Source organism: Meles meles, chromosome 1, assembly GCF_922984935.1.
Source record: "Meles meles chromosome 1, mMelMel3.1 paternal haplotype, whole genome shotgun sequence".
Lineage (NCBI taxonomy): Eukaryota > Metazoa > Chordata > Mammalia > Carnivora > Mustelidae > Meles > Meles meles.
In genome coordinates this window covers 164,780,555-164,799,791 of record NC_060066.1, presented here as the reverse complement: position 1 = coordinate 164,799,791, position 19,237 = coordinate 164,780,555, and the positions used below count along the sequence as shown (strand labels likewise).

At 35.6% G+C, this 19,237-nt stretch overlaps 1 protein-coding gene across 1 annotated transcript in view; it reads right to left on the bottom strand.

The window, feature by feature from the left end:
* Positions 1–19,237, bottom strand: part of LOC123926642 (integrin subunit beta 3 binding protein) — a 74,916-nt gene that overhangs the window by 36,685 nt on the left and 18,994 nt on the right. Inside the window, exons 2-3 of the mRNA XM_045980587.1 lie at positions 19,007–19,049; positions 5,474–5,609 (exon numbers count right to left, since the gene is read on the bottom strand). Of these exons, the coding sequence (XP_045836543.1) occupies positions 5,474–5,609; positions 19,007–19,049 (179 nt within the window). The remainder of the gene's footprint in view (positions 1–5,473; positions 5,610–19,006; positions 19,050–19,237) is intronic.

Below are 19,237 nucleotides of genomic sequence, written 5' to 3'. Positions count from 1 at the left end.
ATTTCATCAGTTTCTGAAGGAGGTACTTTAAAATTAACTATAATTAGGGATTTGTGAGTCTCTCCTTGTACTCCTATCCTATTTCATTATGTTTTGTTTTTGTTTTAGATGCACATAGTTTCAGGAAACTTTTTCTAGTAGTGACTCTTCCCTTCTCTCACTATGAATAGATTCATATATCTTCAATAAAGCTTTTTTTGTCTTCAAGTCTATTTTTTAAAAAGATTTTATTTATTTATTTGACAGACAGAGATCACAAGTAGGCAGAGAGGCAGGCAGAGAGAGAGGGGAAGGGAAGCAGGCTTCCTGCCGAGCAGAGATCCCAATGCGGGGCTCGATCCCAGGACCCTGGGATCATGACCTGAGCCGAAGGCAGAGGCTGTAAGCCACTGAGCCACCCAGGCACCCCTTCAAGTCTATTTTTGTCTGTATTAATATTCTTACAACAGCTATTAATTTTTTAAGTTAATATTTGCTTTGTTTTTTTCTATCCCTTTACATTTAATCATCCTACGTCTTTAAGCCCAAATAATAATGATATTAATAAAAATAGTTAGAGTATGTATTGAAAACTTACTACATGCCAGGCAATGTTCTGAGTGCTTTTTGTATATTACTTTATTTAATTCTCACAACAATCCTGAGATAGAAACTATTATTTTCCCCATTTTTACAGGCAAGTAAATAAAACACACACACACACACACACACACACACACACACACACGATTATAAAGTCAGTTAACAGATATTCTTCTGCTCCCTAAAAATTATAAGAATCTTAAAACACTTCAGCTTCTTTTGCTCCTTCATCAGTATTCCATGCTATGATAGTCTATTGTTTGTTTTTAACCCCATCTTAAATTGTCTTTTTTTCTATAGCCAGCAGAATTTGTAGTCACATTTTTGTATTTGTATTTATAATTAAATTTGCCAACATGTTTGCTGATTTATTTTCTCACCATTGCTCTTTGCATTCCATTCCTTTACTGAGGCTCAGTTTACTTCTACAAGTACATTTTTTTTTACATTTTTTTACTCTTTTATTTATTTTTATTTGTTTATTTTCAGTGTAACAGTGTTCATTGTTTTTGCACCACACCGTGCTCCATGCAGTACGTGCCCTCCTTATTACCCACCACCTGGTTCCTCAACTTCCCCCCCCCCCCCCCGCCCCTTCAAAACCCTCTGGTTGTTTTTCAGAGTCCATAGTCTCTCATGGTTCATCTCCCCTTCCAGTTTCCCTCAACTCCCTCTCCTCTCCATATCCCCATGTCCTCCGTGTTCTTTGTTATGCTCCACAAATAAGTGAGACCATATGATACTTGACTCTCTCTGCTTGACTTATTTTGCTCAGCATAATCTCTTCCAGTCCAGTCCATGTTGCTACAAAAGTTGGGTATTCATCCTTTCTGATGGAGGCATAATACTCCATCGTGTATATGGACCACATCTTCCCTATCCATTCGTCCGTTGAAGGGCATCTTGGTTTTTGTTTTTTTTTTTTTAATTTATATTTATTTGACAGAGAGAGATCACAAGTAGACAGAGAGGCAGGCAGAGAGAGGGAGAGGGAAGCAGGCTGAGCAGAGAGCCCGACGCGGGACTCAATCCCAGGACCCCGAGACCATGACCCGAGCCGAAGGCAGCAGCTCAACCCACTGAGCCACCCAGGTGCCCCGGGCATCTTGGTTCTTTCCACAGTTTGGCGACCGTGGCCATTGCTGCCATAAACATTGGAGTACAGATGGCTCTTCTTTTCACTACATCTGTATCCTTAGGGTAAATACCCAGCAGTGCAATTCCAGGGTCATAGGGAAGCTCTATTCTTAATTTCTTCAGGAGTCTCCACACTGTTCTCCAAAGTGGCTGCACTAACTTGCATTCCCACCAACAGTGGAAGAGGGTTCCCCTTTCTCCACATCCTCTCCAACACACGTTGTTTCCTGTCTTGCTAATTTTGGCCATTCTAACTGGTGTCAGGTGGTATCTCAATGTAGTTTTAATTTTAATCTCCCTGATGGCTAGTGATGATGAACATTTTTTCATGTGTCTGATAGCCATTTGTATGTCTTCGTTGGAGAAGTGTCTGTTCATATCTTCTGCCCATTTTTCGATATGATTATCTGTTTTGTGTGTGTTAAGTTTGAGGAGTTCTTTACAGATCCTGGATATCAACCTTTTGTCTGTACTGTCATTTGCAAATATCTTCTCCCATTCCATGGGTTGCCTTTTTGTTTTGTTGACTGTTTCCTTTGCTGTGCAGAAGCTTTTGATCTTGATGAAGTCCCAAAAGTTCATTTTTGCTTTTGTTTCCTTTGCCTTTGGAGACATATTACAAGTACATTTTTTAGTAGTCCCTTCAGGGAGTCTCTGTGAATGTTAAATTCTCTCAAACTTTGTCTGAAAAAAAAAATCTTTATTTCATCTTCATTCCTAAATAAAAATTTTCAGCTGTGATTTTTAGTTGGTATTATTCCACTTCCTGCTGGAGTCTGTTGATATAGATGAAAAATCTACAATCAGTCTGTCATTTCCTTGGGGGTTATATGTCTTTCCTCTGGTGGCCTTTAAAATTTTCTCTTTGTCTTTGACAGTTTGTAATTTTACCATATGACTATGTGTGGATTTGTTTTTATTCATCCTGCTCAGACTAAGTATGCTATTCCAATCTGGAAATTCTCATCTTTCCTTAACTATGAAATTGAAATTATGAAAAATTGAAAGTCCTTTTATCTTAGAATACTGCTTCAGCCCATTCTCCTTATTTTCTCCTTGTGGAGCTCCTATCTGACATATGTTGGAGCTTCTTGTCTATTCATCATTTCTCTTTACCATTCTATCATGTTCTCCATTTCTTTATCTCTGTGTTATCACATTGCTACAGTCTGGCTGATTTCTACAGATCTATTATCTAATTCACAAATATTCTCTTTGACTATGCAAATTTGTTGTTTATCCTTCTACTCTAATTATTAAATAGTAAGTCTGATGCATCCTTCCTCTTTATCGAAAAGCATAATAGTTTGGAGAAATTTGCTAAGAGGCAGGGGAGGGCAGCAATATAATGTTAACACACACATACAAACATATATAACAATAACAATGAGTAAATAAATATATATCTCTCAAAAGTATAAACTCACTTTTTTTTATAAACTCACTTTTTTTAAAAAAAGACTTTATTTATTTAATTGAAAGACAGAGATCACAAGTAGGCAGAGAGGCGGGCAGAGAGAGAAGGGGAAGCAGGCTCCCTGCTGAGCAGAGAGCCTGATGCGGGGCTCGATCCCAGGACCCTGAGATCATGACCTGAGTCGAAGGCAGAGGCTTTAACCCACCGAGCCACCCAGGTACCCCTATAAACTCACTTTTTAAGCTAAATATATATCTTTCAAAAGTATAAACTCACTCACCCTGTTTTTTGCCCGCATGGAGAGTCTAAGTAGAGGGAAGAATTAGAAACAGATTTTTCTTTTTTTATAAGTATAAATGTATTTAAATGTAATAATAAATCATCTGTTCACATAGTACACAGTTCAAATGTACATAGAAAATACATATAAATACCTAGAGGAAGAGTATTCCAGAAGGAATACAGGCTGAGAGACCTGTAAGTGCAATGACCTTGTGGCAGGAAGGGGTTTAACATGATTGATGAATAGCAAGAAAGTAAGAGTGGTTAAAGTAGTGTAAATATGGGAAGGGTAACAGAAAAGGAGATAGACGAGGTGGTCAGGTATTTGATGATGTATGGCCTTAGAAGTTATGATTAGGTTTTGAATTATATCCCAAGTGTGATGGGAAGTGAACTGCACTTAAAATGCCCTTGAAAATGCTATTTAAATAAAAGTACTTATTTAAGTGGCATCTTATGTTTTGTACAATATTTAAAAACTGAGAATTGTTAATAGAAGTTATGAGATCAAAACTTAAATTACTATCTCATGGAACTTAAATTACTTTAAGACTCAGGATTTCTTATTTCTAAAATATGTATAACATATTAGGACAAGCAATGTAATGATTACAAATGACATAATGTGATATAAGATCCTAGAGAATTCTATGTTGAGACTTGATATATATATATATATATATATCAAAGAGTATATGAAACATATATATGTACAGTTTAATGAATCAGTGTAACCACTATTTAAGTTAAAAAATAGAATATTACCAGCACCCCTGGAACCCTTGCTATATGACTTTTTAAAAAAGAGCTTACTTAGTACTATAATCTGTGATAATTATCCACTTAAATGTCAACCGGGATCATGTGACTAATCTTTTTATGGGCAAAAGGAATGTTCCCTTAAGTCCATATTTAATTTCAATATGGAAATTGAGTACATACACTTAAAATCTATTCATATTTCAGTATAGAGATGTGCCATCTCTAAGGTACTAATTTTTAATTTTAAACAAAAGATATATTAAGTGTATTAAAAACAGACAGAGCTTGAAGAAAATGTATACATCTTCATACATTTTTGTGAAAGCAAATCTAATAGTAATAGCTTTAAGATAAAAAGCACTTGATTTAAGTAAAATAAAAGTCAATCAAAAGTTTAAGATCTCATTATGGGTTTCATTACAACAAATTAGGTAAAATGAGATTTCTTTGTTTCTGTGTAGCTTCTAGTATATTCTTAGCACTCAATAAATGTTAAACAATAAAATATGAATTAGGCTAATCACAGCACATCTAAAATATATTTTATTAAATTTGAGCCTACTTAGAATTTTATATTATAGAAACCTGACATGTCACTGATTCATGACCTTTTATAATATTAAAAATTAAATCTATGAAATCTAGAATCATATATCTTTTAAATAAATATTTTAGCAATAAACTACGAGAGAACAAGAAATATGCATGGTCAAAATTAAGCTAAATATTTTAAAATAAACAATTTCATATTAAAATGAAGTTATTCTCTAGTGGAAAACTCTACAAATTTTTTTGCAAATGCATTTAAGACAGTAAAGGAAAAGAAGGGAATGAAATATAATAAATAAGAGCAAGCTATATAAAGATAAATGAAATGTGGATAAAACTAAATGGACAACATGAATAAAAATAACATTTATAAGTATCTCTCTTAAGCTGTAGTGCAGCAGTACCTGAATTATATGCCCTTTAATTTATGCACATGATGGATAGCTTGTTAAGGGTATATCTGTAACCACTATAATTGATAGTAGCTGAAGGCAGTCAGACCATAATTTCTATTTAATGGATGGGATAGTAAGGGAACAAAGTCTGCAGTAGCATTTTCAAGTAAGTGCCTAGAAAGTTTACATTTATGTCCAAAGTCGTACCTATATATTCTAGACTTCTTTATGTTGAATTCCTTAAGAAAAAAACAGTTGCAGTAAGATCCATATATTATTAAATAAAAATTCTGATTTAACCAGTAACTAGAAAAATATTACAATAAATGGAAAAGAATGTTCAACTAACCATTTGATGGTTCATTTTCGTGCTCTTGTTCTTTAGAGCTTGCAGGAGAAGCAAATGGGCTCATTTGACAAGTTCCAGTTGTTGGAGAGTAAGTTGTAATACTTTTCTTCCTTGTGATTTTTGAAGAATCAAATGACTGAAAATAAATATTAATTTGAGACAAAAATACTTACGTTTAGTTCCTTGAGAATGCCTTTTAAAACTTGTAAAATTCAAACCAGCATTATTTTCCTTGCTCTTTCTTTTCAGAATTTTTTTTTTAAAGATTTTATTTATTTATTTGACAGAGAGAAATCACAAGTAGACAGAGAGGCAGACAGAGAGAGAGAGCGGGAAGCAGGCTCGCTGCTGAGCAGAGAGCCCGATGCGGGACTCGATCCCAGGACCCTGAGATCATGACCTGAGCCGAAGGCAGCAGCTTAACCCATTGAGCCACCCAGGCGCCCCTCTTTTCAGAATTTAAATACACTCAATTATCATTTCCAAAATGAACACTATTTTTAAAGTTTTGTAGATATTTCAGGTCTCCACACTGATTAGGGCATCTCAATTAGGTATTTGTCAAAATTTAATATTAAAGGTTTACTACCTTCTGAGATGGTACTTCCAAACAGTTTAGAGATGACTGACTCTTCCAGTTATATCCTGACTTTTGCTGTCTGCTGAACCTGAGGTATAATTATGGGGCTAGGCCAGGGAAACTCTCAGAAGTAATTGTAGTAAAACCCACAAGGAAATCCTAGGAGGGGTAGTGCTTTCTTAAACCTTCACAAAGTTGCTCTGACATAGTGACTTGTTTTAAGAATAAGCAAAATAATGTTGGGGCACCTGGGTGGCTCAGTGGGTTAAAGCCTCTGCCTTCGGCTCAGGTCATGATCTCAGGGTCTTGGGATCGAGCCCTACATCGGGCTCTCTGCTCAGCAGGGAGCCTGCTTCCCTCTCTCTCTGCCTGCCTCTCTGCCTACTTGTGATCTCTGTCAAATAAATAAATAAAATCTTTCAAAAAAAAATAAGCAAAATAATGTTCAAACAATTGAGTATAACATTTAAGGCCTTTGAGAATTTGGCCTATCCTATAGGATATCCTCTGTCCTCTCCTCTGTGTTCCTTACACAACTTGTGCATACCTCTTATTGGAGACTATCTTCTCCGATAAGATTACAAATTATTTTAATAATTTTTTACATTTCTGTCTTCCCCATTAAAATCTGAATTCCTAAAAATAAATATTTCTTCATCTTTGTGCCCTAGAACTCAAAAATCTATAATGAATGAATGATGTAAAAGGAATAGTCCAGTAACTTTGGCCAAGCCACTCTGAATTCATTCGTTCATTAGTTCATTCTTCCAATATGAAATGACACCTGTATCCCAGTCATTTAGATTAAACACATATGGGCCACAGCTCATTCTGTGATCCTAGGCTGGAATGCCCTTTCTTATCTTCCCCAGGATGAAATCGTTCTTCGGTTTAGGTCCCCATTTGTGATCCACTTCTTCCAAACATCCATTATCACACTACTAATTGCTTGTTCTTCTGAATTCCTTTTAAACTCTTTTCTGTAATGCTTACCAATCACCCAGTGCTTGCTAACTAATGTGTACAAAGAAAGAGAAATTATTCTGGCTTCATAAACAGCAGAGAAGAGGTCTAAACAGTAGTAGAGGTCTTAACTACCTAACAGTAGTACAGGTGCTACAAGAATGGAGAGGAAAGGAAAATCAAAGTGGGCTGCAGTAATTTTACAGAAGGATTCTTGTGAGGAGGAAGGATGAGGCTTAGATAAGCAAAAATGAAAGGTATGAAAAACCTGAAATCTAGAAGTGCTACAGATGGCATAGACTGGATTTGGGGGATTAAAAAAAGGTCTAAAGGTTATGTTACTAACATTGTAGAATTAAACTTATTTTGGTAGCTGACTTGAAATAGTTATATAATTCTCCACTGTCAATGATTCTTTATTTCTAAGACACCCTGGCAGAAATAGTGGCTGTGTCACCTTTTTCAATAATCTTGGTACTAGTTCCAGAATCTATAGCATCAATTTTTATTTTTACAGTTAAGGTTTTAAATGATAAATACTTTAGCGTATTGGGGAAACAGAAGGCTTTCCATTCTTTATTTTATGTATCCATGGTAGCCACAAATGTAACCAATATCTTTTTTAAAAATCAAACTATAATATCAAGTTATAACTCTAAAGCAATCTTTATTGTAGGGTGAAAAGGTTTTTAAGTCTTTTTATCAGATGGTTATTATTACCTCTCCATCTTGAGTTTTCACCTGTTTATATGTATTCAGTCATAAACTATGACATTTATCCAATCCTACCCTACCTTTCCAAGAATTTATTGCCCAGAACTATTTCACTGTGTAGGTACAAGAAATGGAAGTCACTACACTAATGTACATTTACGTCAATCTGTTTTCCTATTTTACCAAAAATTATTTTTTCCAATTGCCAAATATCTAAACATTACAACTACAGATCATACATTTCTCCTTGAAAACCATTTTCTAGGTTTCATAAAATAAGTCTGTGTGTGTGTGTGTGTGTGTGTGTGTGTGTGTGTGTGTGTTTCCCCTTATCTTAAAATACTGAAACTTCTTGGGCGGGGGAGTGGGGGGAGAGGAGGGGGAAAATCCCGAGACTTCTCTGCTGCTTTCTTTTTTAGGCCATTTATGTTAGTTAAGAGGAAAAATGTCTGTCTACAATTACTATACAAAGAGGGAAAAATGAAATTCTACCTTCCCTGGTAGGGAACTGAAGAACAAAATGTTCTTCAGTAAATAACACATTTTTATATACCTGACTACTGATATACACAAAGGCATAATCTTACTTCTCTAAGATTTTTTTTCCCCTCAAAGTTTTGTCAAGGTCCTCTAACTTTAAAATCCTGAAAATGCTTAAAAGTGATCCCAGAACCCATCTAACCTATACCAGGAACAGTTAAGATTGGGATTTCAGGGAAGACAGCTACAAATTGAGAAGTCCAGCATTCTTTCCACTCTGCAATGAGGAGTGCTAGCTACCAGATCCTTTAGAAAACAGAGGAAGAAAGAGTAAGAAGACTAGATTTGGCTAGGAAGGAAAGGAATTCAGGATGTGAATAAAATTAGGAAAAGAGAAATCAATAAGTCATAATTCTATAATAATTTATAACTGCCTATAATATTCAGTGACTCCTTAGAGATAGTTAATGCCACTATTAAAAAAGATGATCAGCCCAAGTATCACCATACTTTTTGTAAAGTGGTCAAACCTTGTATATTAGCAAAAACTAAAATTTGGGCATTGATTTTTCTGTCTAAAAAAAGAAATGAATGTTCGCTTCATAATTTCAACTATAGATGACATTCTCCTTCAATATCTTTCACAAATTGTAGCTTGCTTTGTCACTTCATCTAAAGCATATTCTACCAAAAAGGTGCCTGTATTGCATTGATTTTTACCTATTATAAACAAACAGTGTAGAAAGTACTAACTAAGGGTTCTTTTGGGATGAAATATGATGGAAAGGATATGCTATTATTATTATGAAGTACTACCCTATGCTATCAGTGAAATATTTAAAACACAGGTACTATAGATATTTGGACAACTAGAAACAAAAGAAAAATTAGGGCATCTAAAGGGAGATAATTTTTCATAACCTTACACGGGTTAATTAGGTCATTGGAATGTCTTACCTAAGACATTATTATAAATTATTAATACTATTATGGAGTTTATATTAATCTACTCTATTAGCTGTCTCGGGTACCTTTCACAGTTTGGGCCTAGGGTTCTCAGAACAGTCCTAGAGATCAACAAACTTATCAGCTACCATGATTATCATTCTTAATGGTTCTAATAATGTTGGGTTTCATTGTTATTTGTTATAATAGTTATGGATGCAAAAGCATTTTGCACTAATCTCAGTGATCTTACAGAGATGGCAGAGCAATAATATAACCAACATATTAGATCTATGGTGATAGTAATGTTCTATTTCTTGATAGGGTGTTTGATGCACAGGGGTATACACTTGTTAAAACTCAATGGATTGTACACTCAAGATCTGTGGATTTTATAATATATAAATTTTACTTTGATAAAAAATTTTAATAGGAAAAATAAAAGATACATCGGTGTTTCTATTTATATTCATTATTGTTCCACAATTTAAAAATATTAAAATATTTTTTAAAAGATGTATTTATTTATTTTTTGGCAGGGGGAGGAAAGGGAGAGAGAGAGAGAGAATCTTTAAGTAGACACCACACTGAGTGCAGAGCCCAATGCAAGGCTCATTCCCACAACTCTGAGATAATGATCTGAGCTGAAACCAAAAGTCGGACACTTAATTGACTGTGCCACACAGGTGCCCCTAAAATATAAATATTAAAGATAACACTATTCTGCAACTGTCCTGTATGTAACTCTTGAGATTTTAATGAAATATTTTCATGGCTGTTTCCCATCATTCCTTCATATATCCTCATGCTTCTCAGAATATAAAGTAAATTCCATCTCAAATATATTTTTGTCTGTTTATTAAAGTATAATTTACATACATTAAAATGGTCAGCTTGAGAAGATCTGACAACTGTATACTCTGATGCAACTACCACACAAGATATAGAACATTTCAACCATTTCAGGTTTTCTTGTACACCCTTCTACTCAATTTCCACTTTCTAGTCCATAGGCAACTGCTTTCTAATTCCTATAATCATCGAAACTTCTACCTATTCTTGGACTTCATGTAAATTAAGAATGTAACTTTTGGTTTGGGTTTGTTTTTGAGATCGTCTACATTATTGCATGTGGTAGTAGTGTTTCTTTTTATTGCTGAATAGTGCTCCTTTGTATAAATATGCCAGAATTTGTTTTTCTACTTTCTGATTGAGAGACATTTGGATTATTTCCAGTTTGGGCTATTATGAATTAAGTTGCTAAAAACATTCTTGTATATGTTGGGGTCCCTGGGTGGCTCAGTCAGTTAAGCCTGGTAATCTCAAGGTCATGATCTCATGGGTCATGAGATCCAGCCCAGGTAGGGCTCCATGCACTCAACTGGAAGTCAGCTTGAGATTCTCTCCCTCCCCTTTCCCCCCATTCACATGCATGCTTTCTCGCTCTAGAATAAATAAGGCTTTAAAAAACAAACAAACAAACAAATTTGGGTGCCTGGGTGGCTCAGTGGGTTAAGCCTCTGCCTTTGGCTCAGGTCATGATCTCAGTGTCCTGGGATCGAGTCCTACATCGGGCTCTCTGCTTGGCAGGGAGCCTGCTTCCTCCTCTCTCTCTCTGCCTGCCTCTCTGCCTACTTGTGATCTCTCTCTGTCAAATAAATAAAATAAAAATCTTTAAAAAAAAAAGAAAATTCTTGTACAGGTCTTTTGTGGATACATAATTTTATTTCTTTGGAAAAGCAAGGAATGGAATTGCTAGGTTAGAGGATAGAGCTTTATACTCTCGATGTAAAATAAAAGCTGGAGGGGTGCCTGGGTGGCTCAGTGGGTTAAGGCCTCTGCCTTTGGCTCAGGTCATGATCCCGGGGTCCTGGGATCGAGCCCCACATTGGGCTCTCTGCTCCGCGGGGAGCCTGCTTCCTCCTCTCTCTCTGCCTGCCTCTCTGCCTACTTGTGATCTCTGTCAAATAAATAAATAAAATATTTTAAAAATTAAAAAAAAAAACTAAATAAAAGCTGGAGTTCTCTAAAGCATGTGTCATTTTAAATTCCCATCAGTAAAAGAGCGTTCCAGCTGCTCGACATCCTTATCAGTCTTTAGCACTGTTTTAGTCATTCTCATGTTTGTTTGTTTTCAAGATTTTTATTTATTTATTTATTTGAGAGGAAGAACATGAGTTGATGGGAGGGGCAGAGAGAGAAAGAGAAGCTGCAGACTCACCACTGAATGGGGAGCCCAAAGTGGGGCTCAATCTAAAACCATGACCTGAGTCAAAGGCAGATGCTTAACCAAATGAGCCACCAAGGTGCCCCATTTTTTTTTTTTTTTTAAGGGATCTCTACTCCCAAATAGGCCTTGATCTCAGAACCCTGAGATCAAGAGTTGCAAGTTCTACAACTTGAGGCAGTCAGGTTCCTCTAGTGTTGTTTTTTTAACAGCCATTCTGTTTTGTTATTTAGCTCTTCTAGTGGGCGGGAGTGGTATCCATTTGTGGGTTTCATTTGTATTTCCAATGATAAATGATGTTGAACACTTTTTCATATGCTGTCCATTTAAATATTTTTGTGACATGTTGGTTCAAGTTTTTGTACATTTTTATTGTACTTTTATTGTTCATTTATATATTATAGGTACAAGTCTTTTGCCAGATAGATGCATGGCAAATATTTTCTTCTTAATCCCTGGTTTGCCTATTCATTTTCTTTTTTTTTTTAATTTTATTTATTTATTTGACAGAGAGAGACACAGCAAGAGAGGGAACACAAGCAGGGGGAGTGGAAGTGGGAGAAGCAGGCTTCCTGCTGAGCAGGGAGCCTGATGCGGGGCTCAATCTCAGGATCCTGGGATCATGACCTGAGCTGAAGGCAGACGCTTAATGACTGAGCCACCCAGGCGCCCTGGCTATTCATTTTCTTAATGGTGGCTTTTGAGGAGCAAACATTTTTAGTTTTGATAAAGTCTACCTTATTAACTTTATCTGCTATAGTTAGTACTTTTTCTGTTGTATGAAATTTTGTCGAACTTAGGTCTCAAAGATAACTTCCTATATTTCCTTCTAGAAGCCTGATGCTTTTAACTTTTACTTTATGCTTATGACACTTCTTGAATTAACTTTTGTGTATCAAGTGAAATAAAGATGGAGATTATTTTTTTCCATATGGATATTTAAAAAACTTTGTTCTTACTAAATCAACCCAATATTTCAAAACATTTCAGGGGCACCTGGATGGCTCAGTTGGTTAGGTGTCTAACTCTTGATTTCAGCTCAGGTTATAATCCCAGAGTCATGGGATCGAGACCCACGCTGGGCTTCTTGCTCAGTGGAGAGTCTTCCTGGGATTCTCTCTCCCTCTCCATTTGCCCCCACCAAGTAAATAAATAAATCTTTAAGGAAAATTTAATAAATTTAGTCAACCATAGAGATAATATGAAACAAAAAGTTTTAGATATTAGATTTTGCCAAATAGAATGAAGATTCATAAAGGACTAAAGGAAAAACACTTTAGGTACACTAAAGGAAAAGCAGCTATGTCATAAGGAAGGCAGCCTGGGCTCATATAATAGTTTACCTGTGTCTTAGTTGTGCTATTGTGGGTATACCACTTACTCTGAATTTTAGTTTCCTCACTCAATCTAGCATATCACTAGAATATTAATGTCTATGTGACATGGAGGGCTTCCAGAACTTGAAGGAAGGAGGGCAAGGCAGTGGAGTTCACCTTTAAGATGTCTTCCAAGGGCCTAGAATCTCTCTGTGTCCCCAGACCTGGTGAGGTATTCAGTATTGGGAAGTGAGAGGTGGCCGAAAGAGAACATGCAGAAGCACAGATGCAAATGAGACTGGTGCTACAACTGGATGTCCAGACCATAAAGCCAAGGGCTGCATACTGCTCCAGTCCAAGAAGTGCCACTTCTATCAGAGCATCAGCCAGATGATGGCCTCATATCCACTGAAAGCCCAGCAGGCCCCAACTTCACAGAGAAAGCCAGCTTACTTTCAGGAGAAGGATGAGATTCATCTACCTGCCCTCCTCCCAGAGGCACAGAATGTAGCCACGGTGGGTAAGTGATTTGCAATCAGAAAAGTTCAAGGAGCACGAAGAAAATAGTAGAAAAAGCAGAATAGATAGGGTCAGTATAGGCAGCCAGTACTGCCAATTTCTTGGGCCAGGATCCACAGCATCACCTGCTTTTCCCTCTTGGTGAGGGGAAGGAGTGAGGCAAAGGAATGCCCAACACTGCTATTCAAACAATGGCTTTCATGGAAAATCTTCCTAGAACTTGAACACTTTATCTGCAACTCTACTCCCACAATCTAAAGCTTTTGAAAGTAGCCTGGATAGGGATGCTGTTTTAAAAGACTTTCAATACATGTGAAAAGTGTATGCTCTGCTGTTGTTGGGTGAATTATTAATGTTAAGATGGAAAATTCCCAAAATTCATCTGTAATCCCTGTCAAAATTCCAAATGGCTGTTTTTCAGAAATGGACAAGGTGATCTTAAAATTCCTATGAAATTGCAACAGATGCAAAATAGCAGAAGCAATTTTGAAAAGGAACAACAAAAAGAGGGTTCACGTTTTCTGATTTCAAACTTATAGTAATTATAACTTTATTTTGAAAACTTAATTAAGAAAGTGTGGTAGTGACAAAAAGACAGTCAGGGATGAATGGAGTAACTTGAGAGTCCAGAAATAAATCCTTACATTTATAGCTCATTGATTTTCAACAAGGGTATCAACACCATTCAATGGCGGAAAGAATATCTTTTCAACAAATACTGCTAGGACAACTGAATATACATGCCCCTACTCTCACATCATGTGCCAAATTAACTCGATTAGGTAATAGTTTCTTAGATATGACACCAGAAGTACATGCAACCAAAGAAGAAGTAAACTGGACTTCATCAAAATTTAAAACTTTTGTGCATCAAAGGGATCCTACCAAGAAAGTGAAAAGACAACCCAGAGAATCCATGATTAGGTGACAGTATTCAGAATACACAAAAGCAAAAGCACAAAATCCTATTTTAAAAAGGGTAACTAATTTGAGCAGATATTTCTCCAAAGAAAATATAGAGATGGCCAATAAGCATGTAAAAAAATGCTCAATATCATTAAAAAATGCAAATTAAAACTGCAATGAGATACTGCTTCATACCTACTAGGATGGCTAGAATCAAAGAGTCAGATAATAGCAAGGAGGATCTGGAGAATCTGGAACCCTCCTCATTCACTGGTAGTGGGAATGTAAAATGGTGCAGCTGCTGTAGAAAAGAGTTTGACAGTTTTTCTAGAAGGATAGAATTCTCATGTAAGTCAGCAATTCCTAATTATCTAAATATCTATTCCTAAATATCAATTCCTAAATATCTAAAGAAAACTGAAATATGATTCAGCCATAAAAAGGAGCAAAGTACTGTTACATACAACAACATGGATGAAACGTGAAAATGTTATGAAAGCAGTCAGTCACAGAAGGCCACACTATTATATGATTCCATTTACATGAAATGTCCAGGATGAGCAAATCCATAGAGACAGCATGTAAATTAGTTGCCAGGGGATGAGAAGAGGAGAAAGTTAGCACCACTTATCTGCTAAGAGAGGGGTGCCTGGGTAGTTCAGTCATTCTGCCTTCAGTTCCGGTTGTGATCCCAGGTCCCTGGGATTGAGACCCACATCCGGCTCCCTGCTCAGTGGGAAGTCTGCTTCTCCCTCTCCGACTCTGTTCTCCTGTTCGTGTTCCCTCTCTCGCCCTGTCTCTCTGTCAAATAAATAAAGTCTTAAAAAAAAAAAAAAAACAAACGCTAAGAGATACAGGATTTTTGGCGGGGGGAGGGGTGATAAAAATGTTCTGGAATCAGATAGTGGTGATGGTTGTTCAACATAGTGAGTATACTATAAACTACTGGTGTACACTTTAAAATGATGAATGTTATATGAATTATATATCAATAAAAATTCCTGAAATTAAAAAAAGAGAACTATTAGAAAGTACATGAGATAATTAGAAGATATGAACAAAGACTGTCCATTTGATGGTGAAGGAATTATCAATTCTGAGAAATACGATGATACTATTATAGCTTTTTAAAAAATCTTTCTCTTTGGGGCACCAGTCTGCCTTCAGCTCAGAGCATGATCCCAGAGTCCTGGGATCGAGCCCAGCGTCGGGATCTCTGCTCTGAGGGAAGCCTGCTTCTCCCTCTCTCACTCCTCTTGCTTGTGTTTCCTCTCTTGCTGTATCTCTGTCAAATAAATAAATAAAATCTTAAAAAAAAAGTTTTCTCTTTTAAAAATAATCATTGAAGTATTTATGGATGATATTTCAGATTTGTTTCAAAATAATCTAGTATGGGGTACTAAAGTATATAAGGGAGTATAAGTGAAATAAGTCGGCTTGTGTTAAGAATTATCAAGGCTTGGAAAAAAAAAGAATTATCGAAGCTTGGTAATTAACAGGTAGTACATTATCTTTGTCTCTGTTTGAGATTCTTCATAATAAGAAGTTTAAAAAAACACTATTTTGTAACTATAGTGAAATAAAGGATCTAAGAAATAATCATCAATGAAAAAAAGCCACTGAAGAAAGATTAATGGGAATTTTATTATTATGGGTGAATCAGGGTGATTAATACCCGAACCAAAAATCAGGTCATTTTGTGCTCTTGAGGGGATGTGATAGGAACTACATACACTATCTATGAGGTATGCTTATCAAAAATTTGAATGAGAATCTAATCAAGCCTCTAACTTTACCAGTTTCATAGCAAATGTGAAGAACAGAGAAATCATTTAAAGGACACCACAAGAAACAAATCAATTAACTCCTGAATATGAAATATACCTCAGTTTTCTCAAAAAATAAATTACAAAAAAAGGGTAAAACTTAACTAGATTTAAAAAGACTTAGGGTATATATAAAAAGTATTATAATGTATAAGCCTTGTTTTAATCCTGATTTTAATAAGCCAACTATAAAAGGATATTTTGAAACAACCAAAGAAATGTGAATGTAGACTGGGTAGAAGATATTATTATGAAATCAGTATTAATTTTTAAGGATGATAATGGCACTGTGGTTGTGAAAAAAGTCATTATCTGTTACAAATACATACTGAAGAATTTTCTGATGAAATGACATGTCTGGGTCCTGTAAAACATGCCAAGAAAAAAAAAATGCAGATACACACACATGTGTACATATACATATATACATACGAAGCAAAATTAACAAGATGTTAATAATCGTTGAACACAGAAGTTCATTGTATTATTCTATTTTATGTTTGAAAATTTCTGTAATAAAAGGGGAAGGAAGGAAAGGAGAGAGAGGGAAGGAGGGAGGAAAGTAGATTTGAAACAAATCAGTAAGTAGGACTGCAGAATGAGAGCTATAAAATTTCCCAATGTCCTGAAACTCAAAGTTCTTTCTAATTTCAGCAGGTGGAAGAAGCCTTGTCCCAGAAAGATAAGACAAGTTTAGGTCTTAGGAATAATCAGAAGTGTCCTACCAATAATAAGGGAGTAATCTAGCCTGGGCATCCATACCTAAATTAGCAACCTCCCCCACCTTCCCCAATTTACACTGCTATTTCTTCTAGCAGCAAGCCTACTGAGTTGGCCTTGGTAGGAAGAATGGTCCTTCCCTTCCTACCTGTAGCATCTGCTTCTTCCATTCCTTCTCTGAGGTGGCCTGAACAAAATTATGTACATGATTAGGTAGCTAGCTATCCCTATAAGTTCATCTGAATTGCCACTGGCAGCAGTTTGCAATAAATAATTCATCTTCATTTCTAAAAATTCTTCTAGAAACAGTATTTGGATGACAATGACTTGAGCAGCTAAAATATTGTAGGTGATGAAAAACTGGAACATTCTTTAACTCCTCACCACCCCCCTCAACAATGTGGGAGGTTCAGCAAATGATGGTACTTGTAGTATATATTCCAGATATTAAAGGAAGGTCACAGGGGATGATTCATATCACAGCTGTTTTCTCCATTAAGAGACTCCTAAGGAAAATGACTTTTGCATTCTTGCCCTAACATCATGGAGCATTTATCTCTATGAAGGTCTGTAGATGCTTTGGGAACATCGGGATTTGGAAGTTTAGAACATCTCTAAGAGGAAAGAGCAGCAGATAGAATGAATAGGTTCCACTTTAACCAACTGGTATATAAGGGCCATCTCCTTTTTGTGGATATCAGTCTTCTTCCTTCAGTATCATACTGGTAAGGCAAAATGACCTTAGAGAGTTACTATTAGTTCCTCTGCAGTTTTATAGCAATTAGGTACTCTTGGAATTATAGGTATATCTTGAATGTCTGATTTTCCTTTGCATGGGCTAAGTTGTTACTGGAGTAGATGGAAGCATAAATGTAGTGAAGGAGAGAATCCTAAACTAAGCACCAGAACAAAAGCTGCCAGCTCTAAGATGTGAATATAGAGTTGCCAACAAACGATGAGGCAAGAATACAAAGGCAGAAATTACCAGAAATAGGTCAGAATATAGAAAAGAAATGTTGAAGAAAGGCCCAGGCTAGATGCTAGGAACCTGCAGTTAGCAGGGAATGGCCATGTGATACCAAGCTAAGTCAAGCTAAGTCTCCTTGGTTTAAAGGTACAGAATTGGGCCAAACATAACAATGTATTTTTCTATTACAGGATATTAGCTGTGGCACTGGCTACCTTGACATATCCTAATCTGAAGTAAAAATGTATTGAAAGCCTGCCATGATGACAATTGTATTCAAGAAGAGGATGAATTCCTAAATGGCCAGTCTCTGCTATTCAAATAATGTTACCATCTCCCAAAGAACAGTTTGAGGGCAGAAAAGAACAATATTTCATTTTAAGCTGGACTACTCATCTACCAAAATACCATTTTGACCAAAGAAACAGATGCAGAATTACAGTCACAGCTGCATTCTGTGTAGAACAAGTTGGATAATGGTACTCTAAATTGCTAATTACACTGCTAATGATTTTTTTAGTGGCATTGCATTATTTTCCCACTTTTGTTTAAATTTTTTTAAAAAAGCATCTTGGAAGTTTTAAAAATGGTAAATTGTTAAATATCAGTGAGTCGTCCGAAGAGAAATTCCATATAACATTCATTTCTTGAAATGGCATTCTCATATGGGATTTTGTAGGAGTGCCATTTATTGACTAGCTATTTGTTTTAATTTACTTTCTCATCAATTTACTTGCATTTAAGATTAAGTAGCTCAATATTAGTATTTGTATCTAGCTCCACAATTGGTATGAAAAGATAATAAACCAACATATGTCAAGATATGTTGGCACTGGGAATCTACTATGACTAGATTTACAAAAAGTAATAGCAACAGTACATTTTTATTTTTATTGTGACAACCATGGTGAAATTTATTACACTGTTAGTATTTTATTGTTTAATTATGCCAGAATAGCTTAGGGAGGTAATTACATTTTTGATATAAAAGTGCTGTTAATGTTTTTATTTCAATTTAGCAGATTACAGAATACAGATTAAAGCACTGCCGTTGTTCCATATTGTTTCTTGTGCATTTAAGTGGCAGAATATTTTTTCCACAAATAGTAAATTCATTTCTACTGAATTATTTTATTAAGGTTTCTAAATAATTTGCCTCTTAAGTGAAAACCTCAATCTGGCCAGGAATTTCCATATATTAGATTTATAAATAATACTTTATATAGAAAATGGTGCACCAATCACAATAATGTCACAGTGTTTTTTGAAAATTTTTCTATTTATTAAGGTAAATTTCTCGTAAATTAAATTTCCCGTAAATTAAAAATACATTTTCTTATGCAATTACAAATTCACAGGTAAATACTTACATTTGCTTCTAACAGATGATCCAATTTCAGTGATCTCTTAACACTGCCAACAAAATATTTAAAGAAATCTTAGATTTATATGCTTTAAGTAGCCAAATATTTGAGAGTAATAAATACAAACAAAGATTCTGAGTTACTTTTGCCAATGAAAGCAGAATACCATATGAAGAAAGCAATTTTCATGATGACGAAACTGGATTTTTTAACAGCATATTTCAATATGGAATAATT